Source organism: Mustela nigripes, chromosome 14 (assembly GCF_022355385.1).
Source record: "Mustela nigripes isolate SB6536 chromosome 14, MUSNIG.SB6536, whole genome shotgun sequence".
Taxonomy (NCBI): Eukaryota; Metazoa; Chordata; class Mammalia; order Carnivora; family Mustelidae; genus Mustela; species Mustela nigripes.
In genome coordinates this window covers 19104399-19127654 of record NC_081570.1, presented here as the reverse complement: position 1 = coordinate 19127654, position 23256 = coordinate 19104399, and the positions used below count along the sequence as shown (strand labels likewise).

The following is a 23256-nucleotide window of genomic DNA, read 5'->3' as shown; positions in this document are numbered from 1 at the left end:
CCTTGCGTGTGAATCAGGAGGTGACCCACCCACACTGGTTCCAGAAACACAGGTCTGCATGGGTATGCATGTGCCAGACATACACCCACAGACATGCACAATCACACACACGGGTGCCACACGGGAGACCACTCAGGTGAGCTGCCCTCAGGAGCTCAGCACCGTCCCGTTTACCAGCCTCGTTCAGAGCAAGAGCCCAGGTCATATCAAACAGACATGCTGTCAGTGGAATGGGACATTTAATTGTCTCTAGGGTGCTCCCAGGACAGGGAATGCGGGGCCTTTGGCAGAGCCCTGGCTAATGGAACCAGCAAAGGCACCCATCAGCTAGGGCCAGGCAGGGTGGCAGCCTCAGGGCCTGGCTGAGGACAGCCAGCACTTGGGCTGTTGCTTAAGACAATTTCTGAAACTAGTGGGTAAGGAATGTTGCCTTTGAACAGGGAGGGGAGGAGAAGGGGCTTGGGTTGGGGGGAAAGATTCCAAGGTCAGAAGGTTTTAGGATAACAGGGAGTTGGTCATAAGGTCCTTCATGGCCGGGCGGTGGCTGGGGGGCATGTGGTGACGGGAGTCCAGCGGGCTCAGGCCAGCTTCAGGAACTCCTGCAGTGTGTTTTGTTCCACAGCCTCCACGAAGAGCTCATAGTCCTAGGGGAGGGGAGGGGAGAGGCGGTCACCTGAGTGCTGGCATTTTGTCTCAGGTCTGACTCTGACTTCTGACTCAGAAGTCCTCCTACACTTCCCCACTCCCAGCCCCCGGGGCCCATACCCCACAGTACTGGTCCCCGTTGACAATCTGGGGTGGGGTGGCCTTGGGGTTGCCCGCCAGGGCTCGCATCTCATCCCGCAGGGCGTTGTCCTGGGAGATGTCCACTAGCTGGTACTGGATGCGCTTCCCATCCAGGATGCGGGTCACCTCGCTCTGCTGGGACTTGATCTGGGGGTAGAGGGCGGGCAGGGGTTAGTGAGCAGACTGGAGGGCTGACGAGGGAACCCCGGGCAGAAAGAAAGCGGCTGTGGCCAGTAGTTTTTGTCACCCTCCACAGAGTTCTGGCCACTAGGGAGTTAGGACGATGAGTCAGGCTTGCGGTGGTGCAGGAGAACAGGGACCACCATGCGGAGGAGAGTCAGACGAAGAAGGAAAGTGGGATAAAGTTCGGGGGGGGGGCGGGGGAGAGAGGAGCTCAGCGAGGGGAAGGCAAGGCACGCTTGGGTGGAGGCTGGTAAGGGGCCACCCCCACCCAGGTACGCACAAATTGGAAGAGACGAAGGGCACCATCAGGACGTGATGGGGTGGTAGTGGGGTTGCAGGGAGTGCGTGTGGGAGCAACGGGATGGGCGTGGGCAGCTCGCGCTGGGGCTGCTAAGGCTCCAGGATGCCCAAAAGAGGGGTTCGAGTCCGGAGTCCACCTCGGGACCGGACCCCAGAGGCCGAGCCCCGCACCTCGTCACCCCCCCGCCCCCCGTCCTGCCCCCGCCCTGGGGGTGGGTCTCGGGAGCCGGGCCGTAGCGCCCAGACTGCGCCGGCCGCCAGCGCGGCCCAGGCGTGCACTCACTTCGCGGGAGCCGGTGACCGACGTGCTGTAGACGCGAAGGCCGCTCATGCTGCGGGTGGACGGGCAAGCGGACAGGCGGACGGACGGCTGTAGCGGGAGCTGCACGGCCTAAAGACGACGCCGCGGCGCTCGGGAGCGGTTTCCTTCCTGCTCAGCCCGCGAGTCACCGCTCTCGGGACCAATGGGCGGCACGGGTAGGCGTGCGGCCGGGGCGGAGCCTGCGCGACCCCGCCCTGCGCGCCGCTGTCCCCCTCCCCTCCCCCTTCAGTGGCCGGGCTTGCCAAGGACCCCAGGGCTCAGCGAGGCCCCCCCTACGGCTTTCCCCAGATCTGGGGCTCAGTGTGAGGCTGGGGAGTAGCCCGGGTGGCCGGAAAGGCCAGGGAGGGGAGGGTGAGGGTGTGCAAAGGCGCCTCCTCAGCCTCCCCCGAGCTAGCTGCACCCAGCCATCCACCCCTTGGTGCCACGATAGCGCAGCCCAGCTCAGAGTTTTGAAGGCTTGGGCCGTTTTGGAACGTACAGTGCCTTGGCTAGGGGACCTCACTCTAAGGAACCCCCTCCCACAGTCCCCAGGGTGACACTCACACCTGGGTAACCCCGTGGCACACCAAAACAGGGACAGCACCTCCCCTCCCCCCCAGGAGATTTCCCCCAAAGTTCCTCTCTACTCAGGCAGGTTTAGACAAGGAAGGGTGGTGGCCAGAGACAGGGCCACACCCTCAAGGCACCAGATGGAGGCCAAGGTAAGAGGCTGCTAGCTCTAGAAAGGGTGGAGGCAGAGGCTGGCCAGCACTCCTGAGAGCCTGGCCCACCCTCGTGAAATACCCACAGATGATCTTAGGGTGGCCCTAGCTCAACCTCAACTCCAGATGGCATTCTAAAGCTGCTCCTGCTCCCAGAAAAAATGGGAAGGGGTTCAGACAGAGCAGACTCTAGCAACCAGTCCAAATCTGGAGGCTTGGCTGGCTGGCTGGGGTGGGACAGGATTCCCCTCACAAGTCCTCCCCAGGTCCAGGGCTTGAATGGCAGCCCAGGAAGATAACCCCAGCGCCCTAAAGCAAACAGTGCCCTGCCTGGCTCCAGAGAAGCCGCCACCTCACAGCAACCTAGAGGCAGCTGACTTCCTCTCAGATGATTACGGAAACTCTTTCCAATGACAGACTTGCTCAATGACTCGGGCAACTTCACCCAATAGAAAGTCGTGTGGGAAGAGCTCTTATTTGTCCCCACAGAGAACAGAGGAGCGGAAGTGGTAGAAACAGCCGTGAGACTAGACCTGCCAAAGGTTCCTCCTTGCTGCCATCTGGGGAACTTGGCTGAACACCCAGCCCTTGGCCCCAACAAGCCAAAATGAAGGGTGGAGTAAGGGATGGTGGTGATGGTGATGGAAAACTGAAGAGTTTGTTAAATATTTTATTTTGTAATCAAAATAGGCAATACAAACGAGTTGACATAACAAGGATTCATATAAATAACTGCTTATAAACTTTGAGGAAAAATACCCGTGAGCATGGTGGCTGGGCTCCCAAAACAGGGTGGAGACCAACCAGGCAGCTCTGCTTTTAGGAGGCAGGAAGGAGCCCAGAGGCTGAGGAGGACGGCTGGGTGGGGCTGTTCTGAATGGAAGGGATACATCACTCCATAAATAAGACACAGATCTGTAAAAACACTTAAGGAGTCTCATTCAGACCCAAGAGTGAGGTTCAGGATGCTTCTCTAACTGCTCAAGGCTTACCAACAAACTCCTGGTGGCTGGCTCTGGGATTGCTCTGCTCCTGCACACCCTTCCAAGGCCCTGGCTGGCCTGGCTCCAGATCTAGCGCAGGTCTGGGGCCAGCCCAACAACCAGATATGAACAATTGTGTTGAGAGATGCCCCCTAAATGAGGAGGCAAGAGAAACCGGAAAGCAGAGGGTCCAAAGGCCCCAAACAAAACCCAGCAAACAAGCTATACCTTAGAGCCAAACTATACTGGGTACTCTGAACTCTCAAGAAGCCGCAGAGCAAGAAAAGGAAAGGACCCTGCCCACAAACAAAAGAGAGGCACAAGTCAGGGCTGGGCGCCAGCCCTTAGACACCAGGAGGAGGAGGCAAGCAGCTTTTGACAGTTGCCCCGTGGTATTCTAGGGGAAAATCCTGCTCAAATCCAGAACCATAAAGAAGAGTTTGCAAGGGGGCTACCTGACTGGCCTGAGAACAAAAGAGAAGGGAGCTATGCTAACCACATGGCCAGGCCCCCAAAGGACAGGGCAGCTGGAGAGTGGCGCATCCTACAAAATGGCATGACAGCACAGATGGAGGAGACCTGGATAGAATCCTTAGGCCAATTCTAGTGGGTATTTTGCTAATAAACAGATCACCCTGAGGTGTCTGTGAGGAAGAGACACCTGAGGAAGCAGCAGTGGGACCATGCCTAAGAACACCCAAGAAAGCCAGCTCAGATCCCAGGCAGGCTGGCCTACTGGCCTGAGAATTCTCACATGGCCATCATGACTGGTACTTAGACTTTCCAGGCCCTTTTACTGAACTCTGCCATCAGCGGGACCAAGGTATGGAGTGGGAATGAATACAGATCCATCCCAGAGGATGGAAAAGGGAATTGAGCAGCCTGTTTAACTTTGACATCAGCCAGGGGCTGGAACAGTCTGTGAGGACTTATCAGGTAACCTGCAGTTAATTAGTAACTCACCCTCAAAGGGTAAATCCAATGACAGGACAAATGCAATCCAACAATGCAAAGCCAGTGTGGGCAGGGTAGGCACCGTTCACACCGTTCCTTAATAAGCCCACCGCCCCAGACGCAGGTTCTTAACCCACTCCACCCCTTCTCTCTGGGAATAGCAGCAGACAGGAGGCAAGAGATTGTCAGGGCAGAACCTGGCAGACTGGTGCTCAACAGACCAGATCTTCCCTGGGGGAACAGAGCGTGTGCCACCCCCAGCATTCTTCACTGTGTAACACAGTTTTCTCCCATATCCTGGGCATATCTGTCTGACATGGTGGTCCTTAAGTCCTCGATATCACGGCGCAGCTGTTGAACCTCTTCTAGTTTCTTCTTGATCACATCCGGCTTCTGCAAATCCAGCTGAGTCCCCGGGTGATGTGCAGCTGAGTAGGAGAGCATTTCAAGAGAATGTTAGTGAGTCAGTTAGGAGGTGCTTTCATAGAAGGGGACAGTAAGGATAAGTAGTTCTCTGAGGCCCATGATCTGGGAACATGGCACATTGTTTCAAGCAGGCTCCATGCTGGACTTGAACTCATGACCCTGAATGAGATCAAGACCTGGGTCAAAATCAAGAGTCGGATGCTTAATCCACTGAGCTACCCAGGTATCCCAGGACACAGCATGCTTTTACAAAAGCAAATGGAATAGTGGGCTAAAAACTTGCTGCCTCAGGGCCATTTTTTGTTTGTTCTGCATTCAGGTATCCAATCTGTTTCCAAAACAGATTTACTGTCTATTCTGCTAAACACGTTAGTGTTTATAGAGAAGCCTGACTCTACAGCGGGCAGTGACCAGGCCTACAAAGCCTAGTTCACACATTACCATAACTGATGGGAAAGTTGGGTGGGGGGTGACAAGAGAATGAAAGCCACTCTTCCCTGCGTCCCAGACCAGCCTGAAGACTCACAGTGAATGCCCAGGAGCAGGGAGAGATTGGGGTCATGGCCCTGGGCCCTCTGGGTCACAATGCTACAGACAGCCTGCAGATCTTGAAGGCAACTGGCCAACTCGTGGTGCAGCTCAAATGCCAGCTGGGCTGTGTCTGGTGAAGACGGGGACCCTGGTTGGGCCTGGCGCAGGTGTTCCTGGAGTGTCAGATTCTTCTCAATCAGGTCCTGGTTCTGCACTGAAAGCTGAGCAGATAGATGGGCAAACATGTTAAACCACGCCCAGGGCAGGGCAGAATATCTGTACCTGTGTGTGGCTATGTATGAGTCACAGGTGATACCCCCTCCTAAACCCCTACCAACAGGCTTAGCACTCCCCCAATCCCAAAATTGGGCCTAAATTCTCCCGCAGGTAGGTCGGGCCTGTAGGGTTCCAGCACTGGAGAGGAAACCACTCCTCAGCAGACTCTGAGTCACCAGCCTCCAGGTTTCTGTTCAGGAACCAGAGAAGATACTCCCGCCCCTCGGAACTCTATCTGAAGCCAGTCCCTCAGCCAACTCTGTTAACCAGGCTATTAGAGAAGGCTTAACGTGAACTGTGAAATCTGAGGAGACACTGGTTTCAATCTCTCCCTGCCACCCTGACAAAAGTGGCCACCGGCCAGCCTGATCAGAGTGTGTGAGAGGAATAAAGGGGGCAAGAAAGACAACAATACAGCTAGCAGCCAGCCACTGGGTGGGGGTTGGAGAAACCAGAAAGCTGGAGAACACAGTGCTAGAAGTGTCCTGCCTGCCTTTTCACACCTTCACCTCAGTAGAGTCAGGCTTCTCTATAAAGACCAGCTACTCATGTATGTCCAGGTCTCCTTCCCTCCCTCTCCCTTAACACCTTGACCCATTCTCCCCTCCCTACCTCTATTCTGATTTAAAGACACTGAATACAATTCCTTCTCCAGTCCCAGCCCTTCACCCTCACTGGGCCATGTGACAATCCCAGATGGGAGATTCCTTTGTAGGTCAGTGAACTTGGTCACCCCTTGCTGACAGCTCTGTTTATTCCATGAGGACACCAAGCTCTCAGTCTTCTTGAACCCTTCCCCACCAACCCCACAAACCTGGGGCTACAGAAAGACAAAGGGAGAGAGACAGACTTCTCACATCCAAAAAGCATTCCTGGGTAATTATGGCCATTCTAAGATGAGATTAATATTAATATTATTATTAATATTCCCTTAATATAAAGGATAGTGCAATGTCCCTTCCCATTCTTCTGCCAAAAACCTCAGGAGGGACTGTCAGACATGAGGGCTCTTGTGGAAGTAGGGATGGGGGGCTGGTTCACAGAGCAATCAGGATCGTGGAGGCAGTACCCAGCAGCGAAGCTGATGCCGCTCACCTCCTTCACCGCTGTGCGTAGCTGCTGCAGAGCTGTCTCCCTCCGCTGGGCCTCCTCTTTCAGGGCCTGGCTTGTTCCTTCTTCCTGAGCCACTTCTTGCTCTAGGGTCTGAATGGTAGGATTACACAGGAGTAGCAGCAAATCTGGTTCAGACGGTATCACCTCTGGCCTGGACTACACAGTAAAGCCCCACCCCACCATAAACACACACACATACACACACACACTGCTGGGAGACGACCTTAGAATGGCCCTGATTTGCTACTTCCCTTTGAAACCCTCCTGTAGTCGCTGACCATGAACTCACTAGAGGCCTGCTTCTCAGCAAGGCATTCCAGGCCAGTTTGGCCCTTAACCTTCTTTTTTAGCCGTATCTCTTTCTACCTTCCCCACAGCCTCCACTCCAGTCACATCAAATGACTGGAAGCCTTCATTCCCAAAGGCTCCAGTTCCAATGCTGTTGTGTACTCTCCTTCCCCTTTGCGCAGGCTACTCTTCCCTGCCTGTCACCCAGGAAATCTTCAAGGCCCAGATCTGCAAATCAGATCCTCCTCCCTGCTACTCATACCTCTGTCATGGTTCTTTTGTACATTCGCTGGCTGTGCATGTGATTCCAACCCACCCCCATAACTTTCTTTCTTTTTTTTTTTTTTTAAAGATTTTATTTATTTATTGGACAGAGAGATCACAAGTAGGCAGAGAGGTAGGCAGAGAGAGAGAGGAGGGAAGCAGGCTCCCCGCTGAGCAGAGAGCCCGATGCGGGGCTTGATCCCAGCACCGTGGGATCATGACCTGAGCAGAAGGCAGAGGCTTTAACCTACTGAGCCACCCAGGCGCCCCATCCCCATAACTTTCTTGAGGGCAGGAAATATCCATTCAGTTCAGCTCAGTATTTACTGAGCAGTTATTGTGACACTCACTGAGGATACTGAGGATACAAACAATACCTGTCTTTGAGGAGCTCATAGCCAAAGCCCTTGAGAATACTGTATACTACATGCTTCTGACAGAGATAAAGGGAAGGAGAGCGCTCCCACAGGCACCTAATCTAGTTGGGAGGGAGGGAGGGAGGAAGAGAGTGTGTTTGTGTAGGGATGTTCAGGGTCAGGGAGAGGGAGGTATTTATGTTTGCTATTTTTTTGCCTTTCATTCTATTCATTCCAATCCCCTCCCCCAATTTTGAAACTTATTTGAATCAAGTATTTAAAAGTTTTCTGAATTTTCAATTTTGTATTAATAAAAAAATGTAACTGCCAAAGAAGAACATCTCATCGCCATGAAATACCCTAGGCAGCCATTTTGAATCTATCCAATTCCAGCAAATTCACCTGATAAACCCTAATTTGCCTGAGGAATTTCACCATGGGTAAATGTACCACTTAAGTGTTGGGCTTTTTCAACCTTTGTGGAACCTGTGGGTTCCAGGAAATGTATCTGAGATCCATTAGAAACTCTACCAAGAATCTGGGATTTTATATGGGTATAAACACTCACTAGGCTTGACTATCCTTACAGGACTTGAAATAGGGGAACTAGACAGACACAGCCTGACCCACATGATGGCAAAGGCAGAATTGCAGCTTTGAGCTGTTCTCAGAGTGAGTGTATTTCAGTTGTTTTGATGTGAAAATCTTTTTTGGAATCCAAAGACAAACTGAGTGAACCTGCTTTACCTAGGATATTTTGCTTGCTTTTTTTGTTTTGTTTTGTTTTAAGATTTTTTTAATTTATACCTACCTAGGATTTCTTGAGAGAATCCAATTAAGAACATCCCCCTACCCAACACACACATACTCTGGTCAAGAATAGAAACCAAGAGTCATCTTTAATTTTTCCTTATTCTTTAACTCCCTACATCTTGTCAATCACTGATTCCTCTCAATTTTACCTTCTAAAATTCACTTAAATCTGTTCCCTCACATCTCCTCGTTATGCTGCCTTGTACCAGGATTTGCAATATTCCTCCAGCTTCCAGCCCTGTCCCTCTCCAAATGCCACTCTTCTTTCCACACTCAAGCCTGAGTTGCAAACCTAATTACATCACATCCAAATTAAATTCTATACTAGATTCCCATGGGGCGCCTGGGTGGCCTCAGTCAGTTAAGCATCTGGCTCTTGATTTCAGCTTAAGTCATGATCTCAGAATCCTGGGACTGAGCCCTGCATCAGGCTCCACATTTAGTGGGAAGTCTCCTTGAGATTCTCTCCCCCTCTCTCCCTCTGCCCCTCCTCTTGCTTATGAAATAAATAAGTAAATAAATCTCTGAAATAAATAAATACATCTTTATAGTAGATTCCCATCACCTATCAAAAGAATAAAAGCAAACTTAGTTGGAAAGATGAAGCCCTCCCATAGCCCAGTTGCTATTCATACCACCTTACTTCGACAATATCAAACTGCTTGCCGCTCTGTGTGCAAACTCTGTTTCATGCCTCCATGTTCCCATCAGTACTATTCCTTCCATCTGGAATTCCAAAACCAACCTATCCAGCTCTTCTTCTTTGCCTGGCTAACTCTTCCTCCTCCTTCCAGGCACGTCATTTCCAGAAATCCTTCTTTAACCTCCCCTGCTCTGATGGACTCTTCCATGTTCCCCCAAAGTAACATGACACTGAGCTCACAAGACTGTGCTAAAACCCCTTCCCAACAATGACTGTAGGTGAAAAGCATTGATCAGGTCTCATTCTTGCTATACTCCCAACACTGAGCAAATTGTATGACACAGAATAAAGAGTTGGCTAAATTCTAGAGTCCTGTGTACCACATCACAAGGACACCAGCTCACCTGTACTTGTAAACGCAGCTGATCCATTTTCTGCTGTTGCTTCTCCACAATCTGAAAGGCAAAGTTATCAAGGAAGGCTATAAGCACGGGCTGATGGTGAGGTCGGACTGCAAGAAGCTACACAAGGATCTGTAGTCTGGCTAGTAGCCCACTGGCTATAGGCAATCAACAGTGAAACCAGGGTGAAGACAATTTAGTTCTACTTACAGAAGTATAATCCAGACTCCCTGTCCTAGCTAACTAGCTTCACATTTCTGTGTTCTACTCACAAAGAGTTTTAAACAGGAATGTAGTGTGGACCTATAACCACTACTGCGGGGGAGGGGGATCCCACCCTGATGAGTGGAATGAATTCCATATATAACCAGAGAATATTCTGGTTCTTCAGTAAAGGACATGACTAAAAATTCAGTTTAATGAAATCTATCCTATCCAGGGCTGTGATGGATGCTATTATTTATAGCTTTGGTCACAATGACTAAGGAGAGAACCTAAACAGGCCCAGTTTCCTGTCCTCTGAGACCTCAGGTATTCTCTGAACAATTTCTGGATCTTATTTTTTGCTAACCTGACATCAGTCTCATCAACAGGTTTGGAGACTTTCTTCTCTGCTGAATTAGGGCCACCTCACTGGTTAGAACTCTGCCCAATGAAACAGGTCTGTATGGGGCCTAAACATGAATGAAATGCACCAAGCTTCAATGCACCATTTTGGAGCATCTGGTTTGGATGTTCAGAAGCATATCCTCCCCTAACTCTGTTATAAGGATAAATCCCTAAATGAAAGATTATGCAGGGGTGACTTCTCAGAAAAGGGAGGAAAGCTCTGGCCCAGGGCCAGAAATTCATGGTTCCTTCCCAGGACACAATCTTTTCTTTCCTCTCAGCCTGCCCTCTATTGCTCCCAGGACATGCTCGATCACCTTTCGAAGGGAATCACATTCTTTCTGCCAGGACTCCATTTCCACCTTTGGACCTTCTCCCTGTTGGGCTGGACCTTCTCCACTGGCCTCCTCCACACTCTGCTTATCTTGCAGGCTGAAAAACAGTGACCTCTTTAAGAATTTTAGTTGGACGGATGTGGTTTTGACTCCGGATTCCATTATTTACTGTATATTTTGGGCAAGACACTTAGGTGCTTCCAACTTGTAGCTGGGCATAATGTTAGGTCTGTTATAACATAGGGTGTTTCACACACAAGCTGCCTAATGCGTTAGTTCCCTTCCCTAGAGGCCAGCATCTATCTAATGTGCTACCAATTCTCTATGTGCCCAAAGCTCTTTTATATTTGTTTTGATATTTAAAAATAAACATTCATCACATGTATTTAGATTATAAAAGTCATACATGTATACTGCAGAAATTTTGGAAAATCCAAAAATAACCTTTTTTCTTGGCACACAAAGTCTAGGGCAGAGTCGACTTTAACCCCAACCTCTCTTTTGACTCCAACCAATGGTCTCCTCCAACAGATCCCCACAATCACTTTCATCATGGTTCATCTGCTGAGATAAACAGGGCCACTGTGATAGAATATGGGATGAGAAATCCAATCCACCCCATTAGAAAATGGATTTGGTTCAAGAGGCTATTGAAACACAGCCATCACATTTACAGAAATGGCAACCAATATGTAAGAAGCTCTCAAGACACCCTGAGAGAGTACATTATGGCATCTTGTTTTGTTCTTAGAACCTGTTGTGACCATCAAGAACAATCCCTAGGGCTGAAGAGAAACAGATGTTCCTGGTAGCCTTTATCTTATAACCTTCAAAATGTAGATAACCCCCTCCTTTCCCAGTTCTTAACACCAGGATCTGCTTTGCAAATATACAGATAGCTTATTTCCCAGTTTATAAAGTGGTTCCCCTCATTCAACACATACATACTCAGAACTTATTACCCAGTATTATGCCGGAGCACTAGGTTGGACCTTCCAAAGGATATAGTAACAAGCCCCCACTGTACCACTACATCCTCCCCTCTCCATCCCAAAGACCTATTCCTTACCCATAAGCAGCTTTCCTATTACTCACATTCCAAAGAAAAGTAAAGCGATTTGCCCAAAGTCACACAGGTAGTGAGTGGGATAAACTTAGCTCTGCTCCTTTCCTCAGCCACACTGGCATATTTACCTATGTCTAGTGGAGAATTCTGCTCCTTTCTGTCTTAGGCTTTCCAGTTGAACCTCCTTCTCTCTGCAGGCTGCCTGGGTCTCCTCCAGCAAACTCTCCAGCTCGGTCACTCTCTCCTGCAGCTCTGTACTCTTCAACTCAGAATCCTTAAGCTGAGAGATAAGATTCCATGCTTAGATCAACAAGCCAAGGAAGACTGTCTGGGTATCCCAAAAACTTTGCAGTTGAGTTGCTAACTTGACACATGTGAGTCTGGACATGACTCCTTTGGGTTTTTCCTTTCAGGAAACCACAGTGTTAACTGTGTACTGGAGAAGCTGAGACTGTGCCCCCGCTTGGCTACTCCCTGCTTGCCCCAGATATGCCCAGATATTGCTGCTACCTGCTGGCTCTGCTTCCGATGGTCTTCCAGGGTGGGCAGGTCAGCCAGGTAGCGTTCCAAGGTCTCAATACGCTGCTGCTTCTCCCGGTTCTGTTCTGATTCCTTCTGACATTTCTTTTTCAAATTATTGATATGTTTATCACGACCCTTTACCTAGGGAAAGAAGTGTCAAGAATCTGTCTTTATGACTCCTCTAGGACTCTGAACATCACATTTTTTCTGAAGTGACCACTGTCTCTGCCCTTAGGACTGTAAATGTTCTACTACAATGAAGGCAGGGAGGTGATCAAATTTTACCATTTAAGATTGGGGCAGAGTTAACTGCAGAGTTAACACACCTGAACTTTCCAATCAAGGGCAGAAAAGGAGGGATCCTTGGGCAGTTTTTAAAAACTGGTCGCACTTCTATATACAGGCATACCTGGGTGACACTGCAGGTGTGGTTCCAGACCACTGTGACAAAGTGAACATCACGATAAAGCAGGTCAAATGAATTTTTTGGCTTCCCAGTTCATGTAAAAGTTATGTTTACACTATTCTCTAGTCTATGAAGTGTGCGGTAGCATTATATCTAAAACAACAATGTACATGTCTTTAAAAATATTTAATTGCTGGGATGCCTGGGTGGCACAGCTGGTTAACCATCCAACTCTTGGTTTCAGCTCAGGTTATGATCTTCCCTTCCTCAGGGAGGGTTCCCTGCCTCTCGGACTACACGGTTGGCTTCTGCCTAGTGCTGTGTACTTCTCCAGCCCACACTTCTAAACTCTTAGAATTTCCCAAATAACAGGAATGTCTTTGTTATTTATAGTAGTCTGGTCTGTCCTGGTGTCCCCAAACACCACACGATATAAAAGTTAAGCAATCATCTGGAAGGGTTAATGAGACTCTAAACTTCTAGAAGAAGGAACTGTGTCTATTTTGCTCATTATCATAGCCCCAATATGATGTGCCAAGCACGATGCTTGGCACAGAGTGGGCACAAGTCTCCAGATTTGCTGAATGGAGACTTTTCTTCAGTATTATGTTTTTTATTTTGGGTTATGAAAAAAGGATGCTGAAGGAAGCAAGAGAAAGCAGAGAAAATGCAGATCTCCTGATATCAAAAGAAATCAAAGACCTGATTTAATCCAAAGATAAGAAAGTACTAAGAGTAGATACCTGAAAATCAGCCAAAGGCTTTACTCCAGGTATAACCTGTACCCTTTCGAGCTCTAAACCAGTGATTCCCACATTTTAATATGCTTCAGACTCAACTGGGAAGCTTATTGAAAATGCTGATATCCTTGAGAAATCTCCCTCTTCTGATTTCTCCAGAGAATAAATATCCAGTTTCCTGTTGGGGAAATCATTAAATTAAAAAAAATGGTGGACTGGGCACCTGGGTGGCTTGGTGGGTTAAGCCTCTGCCTTCAGCTCGGGTCATGATCTCAGGGTCCTGGGATCAAGCCCCACATTGGGCTCTCTGCTTGGCGGGGAGCCTGCTTCCCTCTCCGCTCTCTGCTTGCCTCTCGGCCTACTTGTGATCTCTGTCGTTCAAATAAATAAAATCTTTAAAAAAAGTGGTGGATTACTCCCACTGGATGGATTTACATCTCTAAAAAGGAAATAAAATACTAATTTTAAAAAGTTAATAGGAGACACAAGTGTATGAGAGATTTCAATGTGTTTATAGAAAATCAAAGACAGCAGATAAATTACTTAAGAGAAGGGTTATAACCTGCAGTGGGAGTTACAGTCAACTTGGTAAACAATGTGCCCTTCAAACCCCACAAGTACCTCTGTATTTGAAGTACCAGGTACGTCTGTGGCAGGTATCAGCCATAGATCTGAAAACAGGGCACTCACTGGAAATCTACATACAGTTTAGCTGGATACCATTTTTACCATAGATTTTCCCAAAAGGAGACTGGTGGAGATTTATTCTCTGGAGAAATCAGATGAGGGAGATTCCAAACACAGGGATATCAGTCACAGTAGAGAAAGTGCAGCACTGGGTTTAAAGTGTAAGTAAAAATCTATGTACAGAACTGGGGTACTCTAAGCCTAATCTCCTCCTCAGTATTGAGATCCTAAAGGCCAAAAGCATTCTTGTCCTTGGCCTCCCAACTAGGCAAGAGGCTGAAGATTTATTTTTTTCTGGACAGAGTTGTTTAAGACATTCAGATACTATTATTTGTTGGTTCCCAAGTGAGAAGGCAGTCTAAATGTGATTATCCTACAATGCAGTCCAGGAGGAAATTACCATGAACCCAGAGCTCCTATCCAGCTTTCAAATATTTCATTCTTAAACATGAGTGCCCATTCATTCAAGGATCACCAAGCCTCTAATACAAAAGATACTAAAACAAAAGAGCACGTTCTAAAAACAAAACAAAATAAAAAAACAAGAAACAACACTATAAGCAGAGGCAGACATCCCAAAAGATATAATCAATGTCATCAGAGAGAGAAGTTACTACACCCATGAAACAAAAATAGCAAAAACCTCAAGAATAATACTCAGAAATACAGAGGTTTATGACAGGAGAAAAAGAGTTAAGGATGGAAATCTTTGTGGAGTGGGGTTGGGTACAGAGCTAAGTTTTATTATATTGTTATTAGATTATTTAACTTAGATACATGTATTTTGACTAAAAGTTTCTTTTTTAACAAGCCTCTAAATCCTTGATATACTAGTGACACCAACAACACCTGGGAGCTTGATAAAAATGCAGGACCTCAGGCACACCCCACCTTAGAAGTACTAAGTCTGGATCTGTGTTTTATTTTATTTAAGAAAAAAAGATGTTAGGGGTGCCTGGGTGGCTCAGTGGGTTAAAGCCTCTGCCTTCGGCTCAGGTCATGATCCCAGGGTCCTGGGATCAAGCCCCCGCATCAGGCCCTCTGCTCGGCAGGGAGCCTGCTTCCTCCTCTCTCTCTGCCTGCCTCTCCACTTACTTGTGATCTCTGCCTCTCAAATAAATAAATAAATAAAATCTTAAAAAAAAGAAAAAAAGAAAAAAAGAAAAAAAGATGTTATTTTAAAGCAATCTTTACACCCAATGTGGGGCTCAAATTCACAACCCTGAGATCAAGAGTCATACGCTCCACCAACTGAGCAGCCAGGTGCCTCTGGATCTGCATTTTAAACAAGATAACCCAGTGATTCTTCAGCACATTAGAGTTTAAGCAGTACTGCTGTTGATTTTCATGCACGTGGTCCAGAGCTAAACATTACCAAACTGGCCCTCCAAGACATCTGCATTACAGCAAGCTATGAAACAGAAGCAAATCAGCTCCTTCTATGACCAATCTTACCCTAAGGTGATTCTAAGAGCCTTGGAAAAATGTTAAAAATTCCCAAAGTGGCTGCACACACGGAATTCTTTTCTACTTTTTAGGTAGAATAAGGGAAAACCAGGCTGGATGATGTAAATTTACCACAGATGTTTAAACATCTTACAATAGTACCATCTGGTATGACTGCCCAGGCTGGTTTTCTATCCAGGTCAGTTGGAGGCCCATCACAACCCGGGGCAGTGAGGGACTTTGTGGCAGTTTTGTGGAGATAAAGCAAAAAGGAGGAGTGCAATTTCTAACAGACCAGTCCTGCACGAAAAGTTAATGTAGGATCTCACCCAACTGGTTCCTCCTAGTTCCAAGGAGGGGGGCCAGAAACAGCTTAGGATTTGGCAAGAGAAGGCTGACTGCCAACTCCTTTGTGAATTAGAAAGCTACCAACTCCTTAGCTCACCCTTTCTTCCTGTTTCTTCCCTTCCTCTGAGTGCTTCTGCAACGCCACTTTGAGTGATTCTCTGATGAGCTGAATTTCAACTTCTGAAGCAGAGAGTTTCTTTTCAAGCTCGATCTTTTCTTTGTTCAGGGCTTCTGTCTTCTGTGCAAATTGTGCACGTAAGAAAGTGTTCTCTCGCTGCAATTCCTGCATAAAGATTCTCAATACATAATGGTTCCTTCACCCTTACAGTCCCTTAAGTAAGTCCCTTACTTATCCTCGATCTATTTTGTGGTCAAATATCATCTTTCTCTAAGAATTTCCTCAAGCAGTGCTTCTCACAGTGTAGTCCTAGGACTAACATCTTCAACAACACCTGGGGATTTGTCAGAATCCAGAGCCCAACTCCCAGCCCACTGACTCAGAAACTCTGGGGATGGGGCTCAACAATCTGTGTTTCAACAGGCCCTCCAGGTGATTCTGAAGCACACTCACATTTTCTCCTCTACTCATTCTCTATATGATCTTGGGAAAAAGTTCTTTCTCACTTTTGGGCCTCAATTTTTTCACCAGTAAATTAGAGGACTGCGCCAGATTTTATATAAGGGTCTTTCTCACTCTAACATTCTGATTCTATAAGATAGAACACTGTCTTGACAGGCCCACTACGTGGCAAAGACACTACTATAATCTGTTTAATACTCATCACTCAAAAGCCCATATTGCAGAAGAAGTAAGCAAAGCAAGCTTTTCTAGGAGCCACTGCCCTCAATGAAAATATGGCTACCTTTACTTGCTCCTAGACATGGAAAAATTAAAAATGAGAATGGCTCTAAATCCCATTACCTCTGCCTCTCCCTCCATTTGGCTACAGCTAGTAGATTAAGACTTATCAGAACATCACCCAGTTCAAGAAGCTTACTATGTACCTTGCTCTGCCTTTGTTTTTTTCCCAAGTATGTCCTGACACCAAGGCATACCTGATTCTACCCTCGAGCCTTTTCTGTCTCCACAAAGGCAGAATGAGGGATGTTTTATAATTAGGATGCCTACCCTTTTAAGGGCAAGGGCACCTTATATCACTTGATCCCTTTTCTATCTCCTGGATACCTAGTAGTACCAAGCAAAGGGAAGACACTGAGTTATGACAACCAGAATGCCATTCTGGCTGCCAATGCTTACCTGCAGCCTCAGCAAGCAGACATCCCCAAAGGGGGCAGGGCGGCCCAAAAGGGCACTGTGGACTTGCAGTTCACTTTCTCGTACTTTCTGCTCCAGCTGAGAGATATGTTTCCTCTGCCTACAAAAGCCAGTAGAATGAGGTCCAGGGTACTGACATTAACCCACTGGCAACATGAGCCCCCACTTTCCTTAAGGGGATACAATTCATACTATGTAAACCAAAAAAGGCCTTGCATCTGGACAGTACTATCTTGCTGAAGGAGGAAGAGCAAATAAGAAAGCTGACTTGGGGGAAATGAGGAAAGATCAGCTACAAAGGACTGGCTGCCTGCTTTGGGCACTCCCAGAGTCCCTCCAGAGCATACACAATTGGCCTATCCCATTACCCAAATACAGAACTAGGTTGCTTGTCAACCTAGCCTGACCATGAAGGAAGGCACAGACCCAAACAGAGAGGGATGTGCTACCCTTGGAGAGACCTCATTAGGTGCCCTCAGTGTGGGCTGGGAGAGCAGAGCCTGGTACTAGGGCACCCCTTGACCTCTTACTTGTCAATGAGGAGCTCCTTTTCTTTCAGAAGGTGTTCATTACTGTTTAAGATGCTGATCCACTGCGCTGGTTCTAATGTGGGCAATGATGGAGCAAAAGCAGCAGGATGGTGGCAGATGGCTCCATTCTGAAGCTGGAAGACAAGGAGGCCCAGAGGGGCTTGATCTTGACCCACAGACACCTGGAAAGCACCTGAGCAGTAACCAGCTGGGTCTCTAGTCAAGGCTCACTTTTGGCTCAGTTGAGGTGGCCCAGTGTTCATGAAATAATTTTAGCTCTGATGCATGACTGGAAAGAACCTGCCAGGGAGACTTCTGCCAATTGGACACTCCCTGCTCATGAAGGCTCTAGTTTCTAAGAAAAGGTCACTTATCTTTCATTATCTGGCAAGAGAGGCAAAGCAGGAGCTAAGATGTCCTCACCAACCAGGAAAGGAGAATAAGTCTTGCCTTTTTCCTTCCCACTCTTAAGCAGCACAACACTTTTTTTTTTTTTTTAAACACAAAATTAGTATAATGGAAGAAACACGGGTTCAGAGATGGTTTTTAAATCCTAGCTCTGCTACTTACCAGCTTTGTGACCCTGGAGAGATTACTTTTTCTAAGAACCTGGTAAATTTCTACATTTACCTCATCAAAGTGCTACAAGGATTAAATTAAGATTCCGTATGTGAAAGTAGCTAGCCTATTGATACATAAGTACGCAGTCAGGGTTAATGTCACACCTTTTGGGGTCTTGTTGTAACTCTCTACTCTGGAGGACCCATCTGGTGTTTAATTAGATGATCAACATATTCAATGGCATTCACAAGCCTTCATTTCCCATCTATAAACATCTTCCGTCTGTCTTACAAATGTTTTCTTTAGAGTCAAAACTTATGGGACTAAACCTATATAGTTCTAAGATCTGCAAAGAACCCACAAAACCCAACGAAAGAAGGGTCTCTACCTGCATTTGTTCCATCTGTAAACGGATCATCTCCAGCTGCTGCCGACAGGTGCTGAGCTCACAAGATCGCTCACGTGGGTGCCAAGGGTCAGGGTTCGGCTGCCATACCTGAGAGGGTAGAGGCTTGGAGAAGCCAGGAGCAGGTTGGAGTCCCAAAGGGAGCACTCCACTGCTATTAGGGTGAGGTCCATTCCGCTCACATACCACCCCACTGCCCGGTGCCTTCTTGGTCTCAGGCAACACTTTGTATAACTCCTTGTTCGTGTCAGCTCTTGGGTTGTGAAAGTGGACTTGGTAGTGGGGATCAGAATAAAGTGTCTCCATCATTGCTGACTGATTTAGGGTAGACTCCATATTGGGAATATCAAACTTCCTCACCTCTTCTTCTCTTTCATGGCCCACTGTTGGAAACCAGGACTGCTCAATTCCATTTTCTCCAGTAGCACCACAAAGATAAGTGAAATCTCTAGACAGGCCAGGAGAACGTTTCATTGCACCAAGGTCTCCATTTCTTGTCATCCCCACACTTTCAGCCAGCCCTGACAAAGGGAGTTTGGAGGAAGAGAGTCCAGCAGGTATAGAATTTGGCTTGACAGGAGAGGTCCCCAAAGTGGAAGGTATCACATGGGCTGTTGGAATGGTTATGTGGCTTTTGATGGGCTGGAAAGAAGGGCTGCTACTTGAGCTACAAAAATCTGCAAAGAGAATAATCTTCTGTAAGTCAGAACTGAAGCAGGAGGATTTCTTTCTCTCCCTCTCTTTTTAAAAGATCTTACTTATTTGACAGAGAGACAGAGAGCACAAGTAGGCAGAGCGGTAGGCACAGGGAGAGGAAAAAGGCTCTCTGCTGAGCAGGGAGCCTGACGTGGGGCTTCATCCCAGGACCCTGGGATCATGACCTGAGCTGAAGGCAGCCGCTTAGCGACTGAGCCACCCAGGCACCCCAGCAGCAGGATTTTTTGAGTTTGGCTGCTATGCCAGATGTTCTCTCCTGACTGAGACCAAGCAGAATAGATAACGATCATCGTAAGTATCAGGCAGAAAGGCAGCCTAACTGAGAAGTTAACATGTATTCTAGGATCTCAAATGTCATTCACAAGGTAAATCAACAAAAGGCAACAATAGCTTTATTTTTAACTTACACTGTCCTTTTTATTTGAAGAAAATCTTGCCAGTCAACAAACAAAGCTGAGAAACAAATTTAAAACCAAAAAACCACTTACTTAACGGAAATGGATTAGGTCCTATTCTTCTGGGAACTGGGCAACTCTCAAGCTACAATCCAATCCAATAAAAATATTCTTTCCAAGGGCTGCCAGAATTCTCTGTGGCCTCCAAAAACTTCCCAGTGAAGGTAAGCAATGAATCTATCTGAAGAATAGGCAAAGTGGATAGATAGTGCTGCTCTGTATCCAGGACAGGGAGTACAGCATCTGAATCAGGATTCTATTCTCTCCCCCACACCCCAGACCTGACTGCCTGGATATGTGAAGTTATTCTTAGTAACTCTCAGGTTTCACTCTAGCACAGGGAGCACTCTCAAGTGGGTACACACTGAAATCCTCTATTTTATATTTTGCCTTTCACTTCCCCCTTGTTTATATCCAACTGTGGCTTTTCACTTTTCGTTCATACTCAATTTCTGCTTCCTTTAGCTCTTGCCTGGTTTTGGAGGACAACTCTCTCATTAGACCTGCTACAAAAGGTACGCATTTCTACATTATTTCCAACTTTCAAGTGCTACTCTGAAAAAGACTATAGGGTCACGGAATTAATGCGTCAAGGCAGTGGGCTGCAAACAAACAAGACGGTAATGTCAGGAAACATACCTGTTACCTTTTTTTTTTTTTTTTTAAAGATTTTATTTATTTATTTGACAGAGATCACAAGTAGGCAGAGAGGCAGGTAGAGAGAGAGAGTGGGAAGCAGGCTCCCCACTGAGCAGAGAGCCCGATGTAGGGCTCAATCCCAGGACCCCGAGATCATGACCTGAGCCAAATGCAGAGGCTTAACCCACTGAGCCACCCAGGCACCCCTACCTATTACCTTTAGCAGGGAGTAAACTGAGTAAGGGGCCAAGGAATATAAATGTCTTCCTTTTTCTTTTTTCCTTTTAATTTATTTGACAGGGAGAGTGAGCACAAGTAGGCACAGTGGCAGGCAGAGGGAGAGGGAGAAGCAGGCTCCCTGCTGATCAAGGAGCCCAGTGTGGGACTCAATCCCAGGACTCTGGGATCATGACCTGAGCCGAAGGCAGCTGCTTAACTGACTGAGCCACCCAGGCACCTGTCTTCCTTTTTCAAATATATCCAATACTCTTTCCAAACCAAGCACATCTACCATGAAGAGTGGCCAACCAATTTAATTCATTTTTTTTCTTTCCATCAACCAACACAGAACACACTCAGCTAATGAGGACAGATACTATAATCTTTTCCAGAATTACTACCATCAGCTACCATCTTCTCATATGGGTTTGTAAGTAGCTCTTTAAAACCATGGACACCTGGGTGGCTCAGCTGGTTGAGTGTCAACTCTTGATTTTGGCTGAGGTCATGATGTCAGGATTGAGGGTCTGAGCCCCACATCAAACTCCACACTCAGAGCAGAATCTGCTTGAGATCTCTCCTTCTCCCTCAGTGCCCCACACCCCCGCCCTGACCCCGCCGCTCTAAAATAAGTGAATAAATATAATCTTAACAACAACCAAAAAAAAGGCAGCACCTGGATGGTTCAGTTGGTTAAGTGTCCAATTCTTGGTTTTGGCTCAGGTCATGATCTCATGGCTGAGGGATCAAACCCTGCAACAGGCTCTGTGCTCAGCACAGAGTCTGTTTCAGATTCTCTCTCCCTTTTCCTTCCATGTACATGCTCTAATAAAAAATCTTTTAAAAAACAAACAAACTGGGGGGGTGTGCTTTGGTGAGTACTGTGGGGTGTGTGGACCTGGCGATTCACAGACCTGTACCCCTGGGGATAAAAATATATGTTTATAAAAAATAAAAAATTAAAAAACCAAACAAACAAAAAAACCAAACAAACAAACACAGAAACAATCACCCCCCAAAAAACCAAAAACCTTGGACATGCCAAATTATCCCTTATAATGTATGGGATAAGGCAAAGTATCTAATTTCCTATACTTAGATGATCTTGGGGATATATATAAAAGGCCATACTAAAACAAAACAACAGTAATTTCTGATAAATGTGTCTGCTTCTAAGGACCAAGAACATTTCAGAGGCTAAGGACACAGTTTTTGATGTCCCATAACTTATACACAGGAATAGGCAACAGGCTAAAGTAGACTGTGGTGATGAAAACTTCCAAGAATAGCAAGCTCTCTACTTGAAACCCTCTGTAACGGCACCATAATATTCACTCTCACCAAGGGTCTCTGCTCTCAAAGTATAATTATGGAACAGAAGATCATGAAGTTGTAGCATATGAAGGACTGCTATTGTGCTGAACTTTGTAACCCCTCCTTCCATTCTCCATCTACAGCACCACCTACTCTCAAGACTCACCAAATTCAGTTTTGAGCCCATAACCCCCAAAGTAGTAATGCCAAAACCAAAGCCTGGAAAGGTATCAAATGACCCAGGACTTCTAACTTTCTAGAAGTGTGGTTGATCCACTGATAAAAAAATAAAAATCTTTTTCAGCATGTCACTTATCTATTAAGCTTATTTATAGTAAGAAAACTGGCATTCTTTTTTTTTTTTTTTAAAGAATTTATTTATTTATTTGACAGAGAGAGAGCACAAGTAAGCAGAGCAGCAGGCAGAGGGAGAGGGAGAAACAGGCTCTCTGCTGAGCAGGGACCCCAGGATTCTGGGATCATTACCTGAGCTGAAGGTAGCCACTTAACTGAATGAGTCACCCAGGGACCCAGAAAACTGGCAATTCTGACAAACTGCTATAAAATGTCAAGTTACACCTTAAGTCTGGTTTGTATTTTGAAACATTTTGAAGCAAAACAGCAAAACTCATTTTTCTTTAAAGATTTATTTATTTGAGAGAGAGGGAGAGAATAAGTCCAAGCAGGGGGAGAGACGGAGAGAGAGAAGAAGCTGAGCAGGGAGCCTGATGTGGTACTCAATCCCAGGACCCCTGAATCATCAACTAAGCTGAAGGCAGATGCTTAACCGACTGAGCCACCCAGGTGTCCCACAAAACTCATTTTCAAAAGGGCCACTTACCTTCTACAACTTTCAAAGACTCAAAATTTAGTGTATGGGATATGTGATTTTTAAAGAAATCTACAGTTATCAGAATATTGGGGTTTTGCCACTTTAAGGATATTCATATTTCTAAATCTCTACTCTCTTCAACCATACCTTCTGCCCCACTCCCTAATTCTTTCTAAAAACCACGCTTTCTTAGTGAGGGGTAGATTTAGCTATTACTAAATCTTTTTTTTTTTTTTAAAGATTTTATTTATTTATTTGTAAGAGAGAGAGATAGTGAGAGCGAGCACAGGCAGACAGAGTGGAAGGCAGAGTCAGAGGGAGAAGCAGGCTCCCTGCAGAGCAAGGAGCCCGATGTGGGACTCGATCCCAGGACGCTGGGATCATGACCTGAGCCGAAGGCAGCTGCTTAACCAACTAAGCCACCCAGGCGTCCCGCTATTACTAAATCTTAAACTTTTTTTTTTTTTATTTTTTTTTATTTTATTTTATTTTTTTTTAAAGATTTTATTTATTTATTTGTCAGAGAGACAGCGAGCGAGAGCGAGCATAGGCAGACAGAGTGGAAGGCAGAGTCAGAGGGAGAAGCAGGCTCCCTGCGGAGCAAGGAGCCCGATGTGGGACTCGATCCCAGGACGCTGGGATCATGACCTGAGCCGAAGGCAGCTGCTTAACCAACTGAGCCACCCAGGCGTCCCCCGCTATTACTAAATCTTGATCACTTCTGTCGATATCCCTTACTGGTTTATGAAGTAAGGGAGTCTGAACTAAGCCAGTTAACTACTGCAGTCTTTTTTTTTTTTTTTTTTTT

At 46.7% G+C, this 23256-nt stretch overlaps 2 protein-coding genes across 4 annotated transcripts in view; both read right to left on the bottom strand.

Moving 5' to 3' along the window:
• Positions 1–222: 222 nt before the first annotated feature.
• On the bottom strand, positions 223–1738 carry SH3BGRL3 (SH3 domain binding glutamate rich protein like 3). The gene is made up of 3 exons (XM_059375532.1): positions 1553–1738; positions 766–933; positions 223–644 (listed from the first exon to the last, which is right to left on the bottom strand). The coding sequence occupies exons 1-3, from the start codon at positions 1598–1600 to the stop codon at positions 579–581; spliced, it is 282 nt and encodes a 93-aa protein (XP_059231515.1). The 5' UTR covers positions 1601–1738; the 3' UTR covers positions 223–578.
• A 1208-nt stretch (positions 1739–2946) lies between these two features.
• Positions 2947–23256, bottom strand: part of CEP85 (centrosomal protein 85) — a 34900-nt gene continuing 14590 nt past the window's right edge. The window contains exons 4-15 of one of the 3 annotated variants that reach the window (XM_059376745.1): positions 18633–18949; positions 18255–18377; positions 17306–17439; positions 16758–16875; positions 15597–15782; positions 11861–12013; positions 11479–11630; positions 10267–10381; positions 9344–9394; positions 6558–6665; positions 5182–5407; positions 2947–4657 (exon numbers count right to left, since the gene is read on the bottom strand). In XM_059376745.1, the coding sequence (XP_059232728.1) occupies positions 4497–4657; positions 5182–5407; positions 6558–6665; positions 9344–9394; positions 10267–10381; positions 11479–11630; positions 11861–12013; positions 15597–15782; positions 16758–16875; positions 17306–17439; positions 18255–18377; positions 18633–18949 (1844 nt within the window). In that variant the 3' untranslated portion in view covers positions 2947–4496. Of the gene's footprint in view, positions 4658–5181; positions 5408–6557; positions 6666–9343; positions 9395–10266; positions 10382–11478; positions 11631–11860; positions 12014–15596; positions 15783–16757; positions 16876–17305; positions 17440–18254; positions 18950–23256 lie in introns of all 3 variants that reach the window. The other 2 variants (XM_059376746.1, XM_059376744.1) reach the window with 2 other exon arrangements.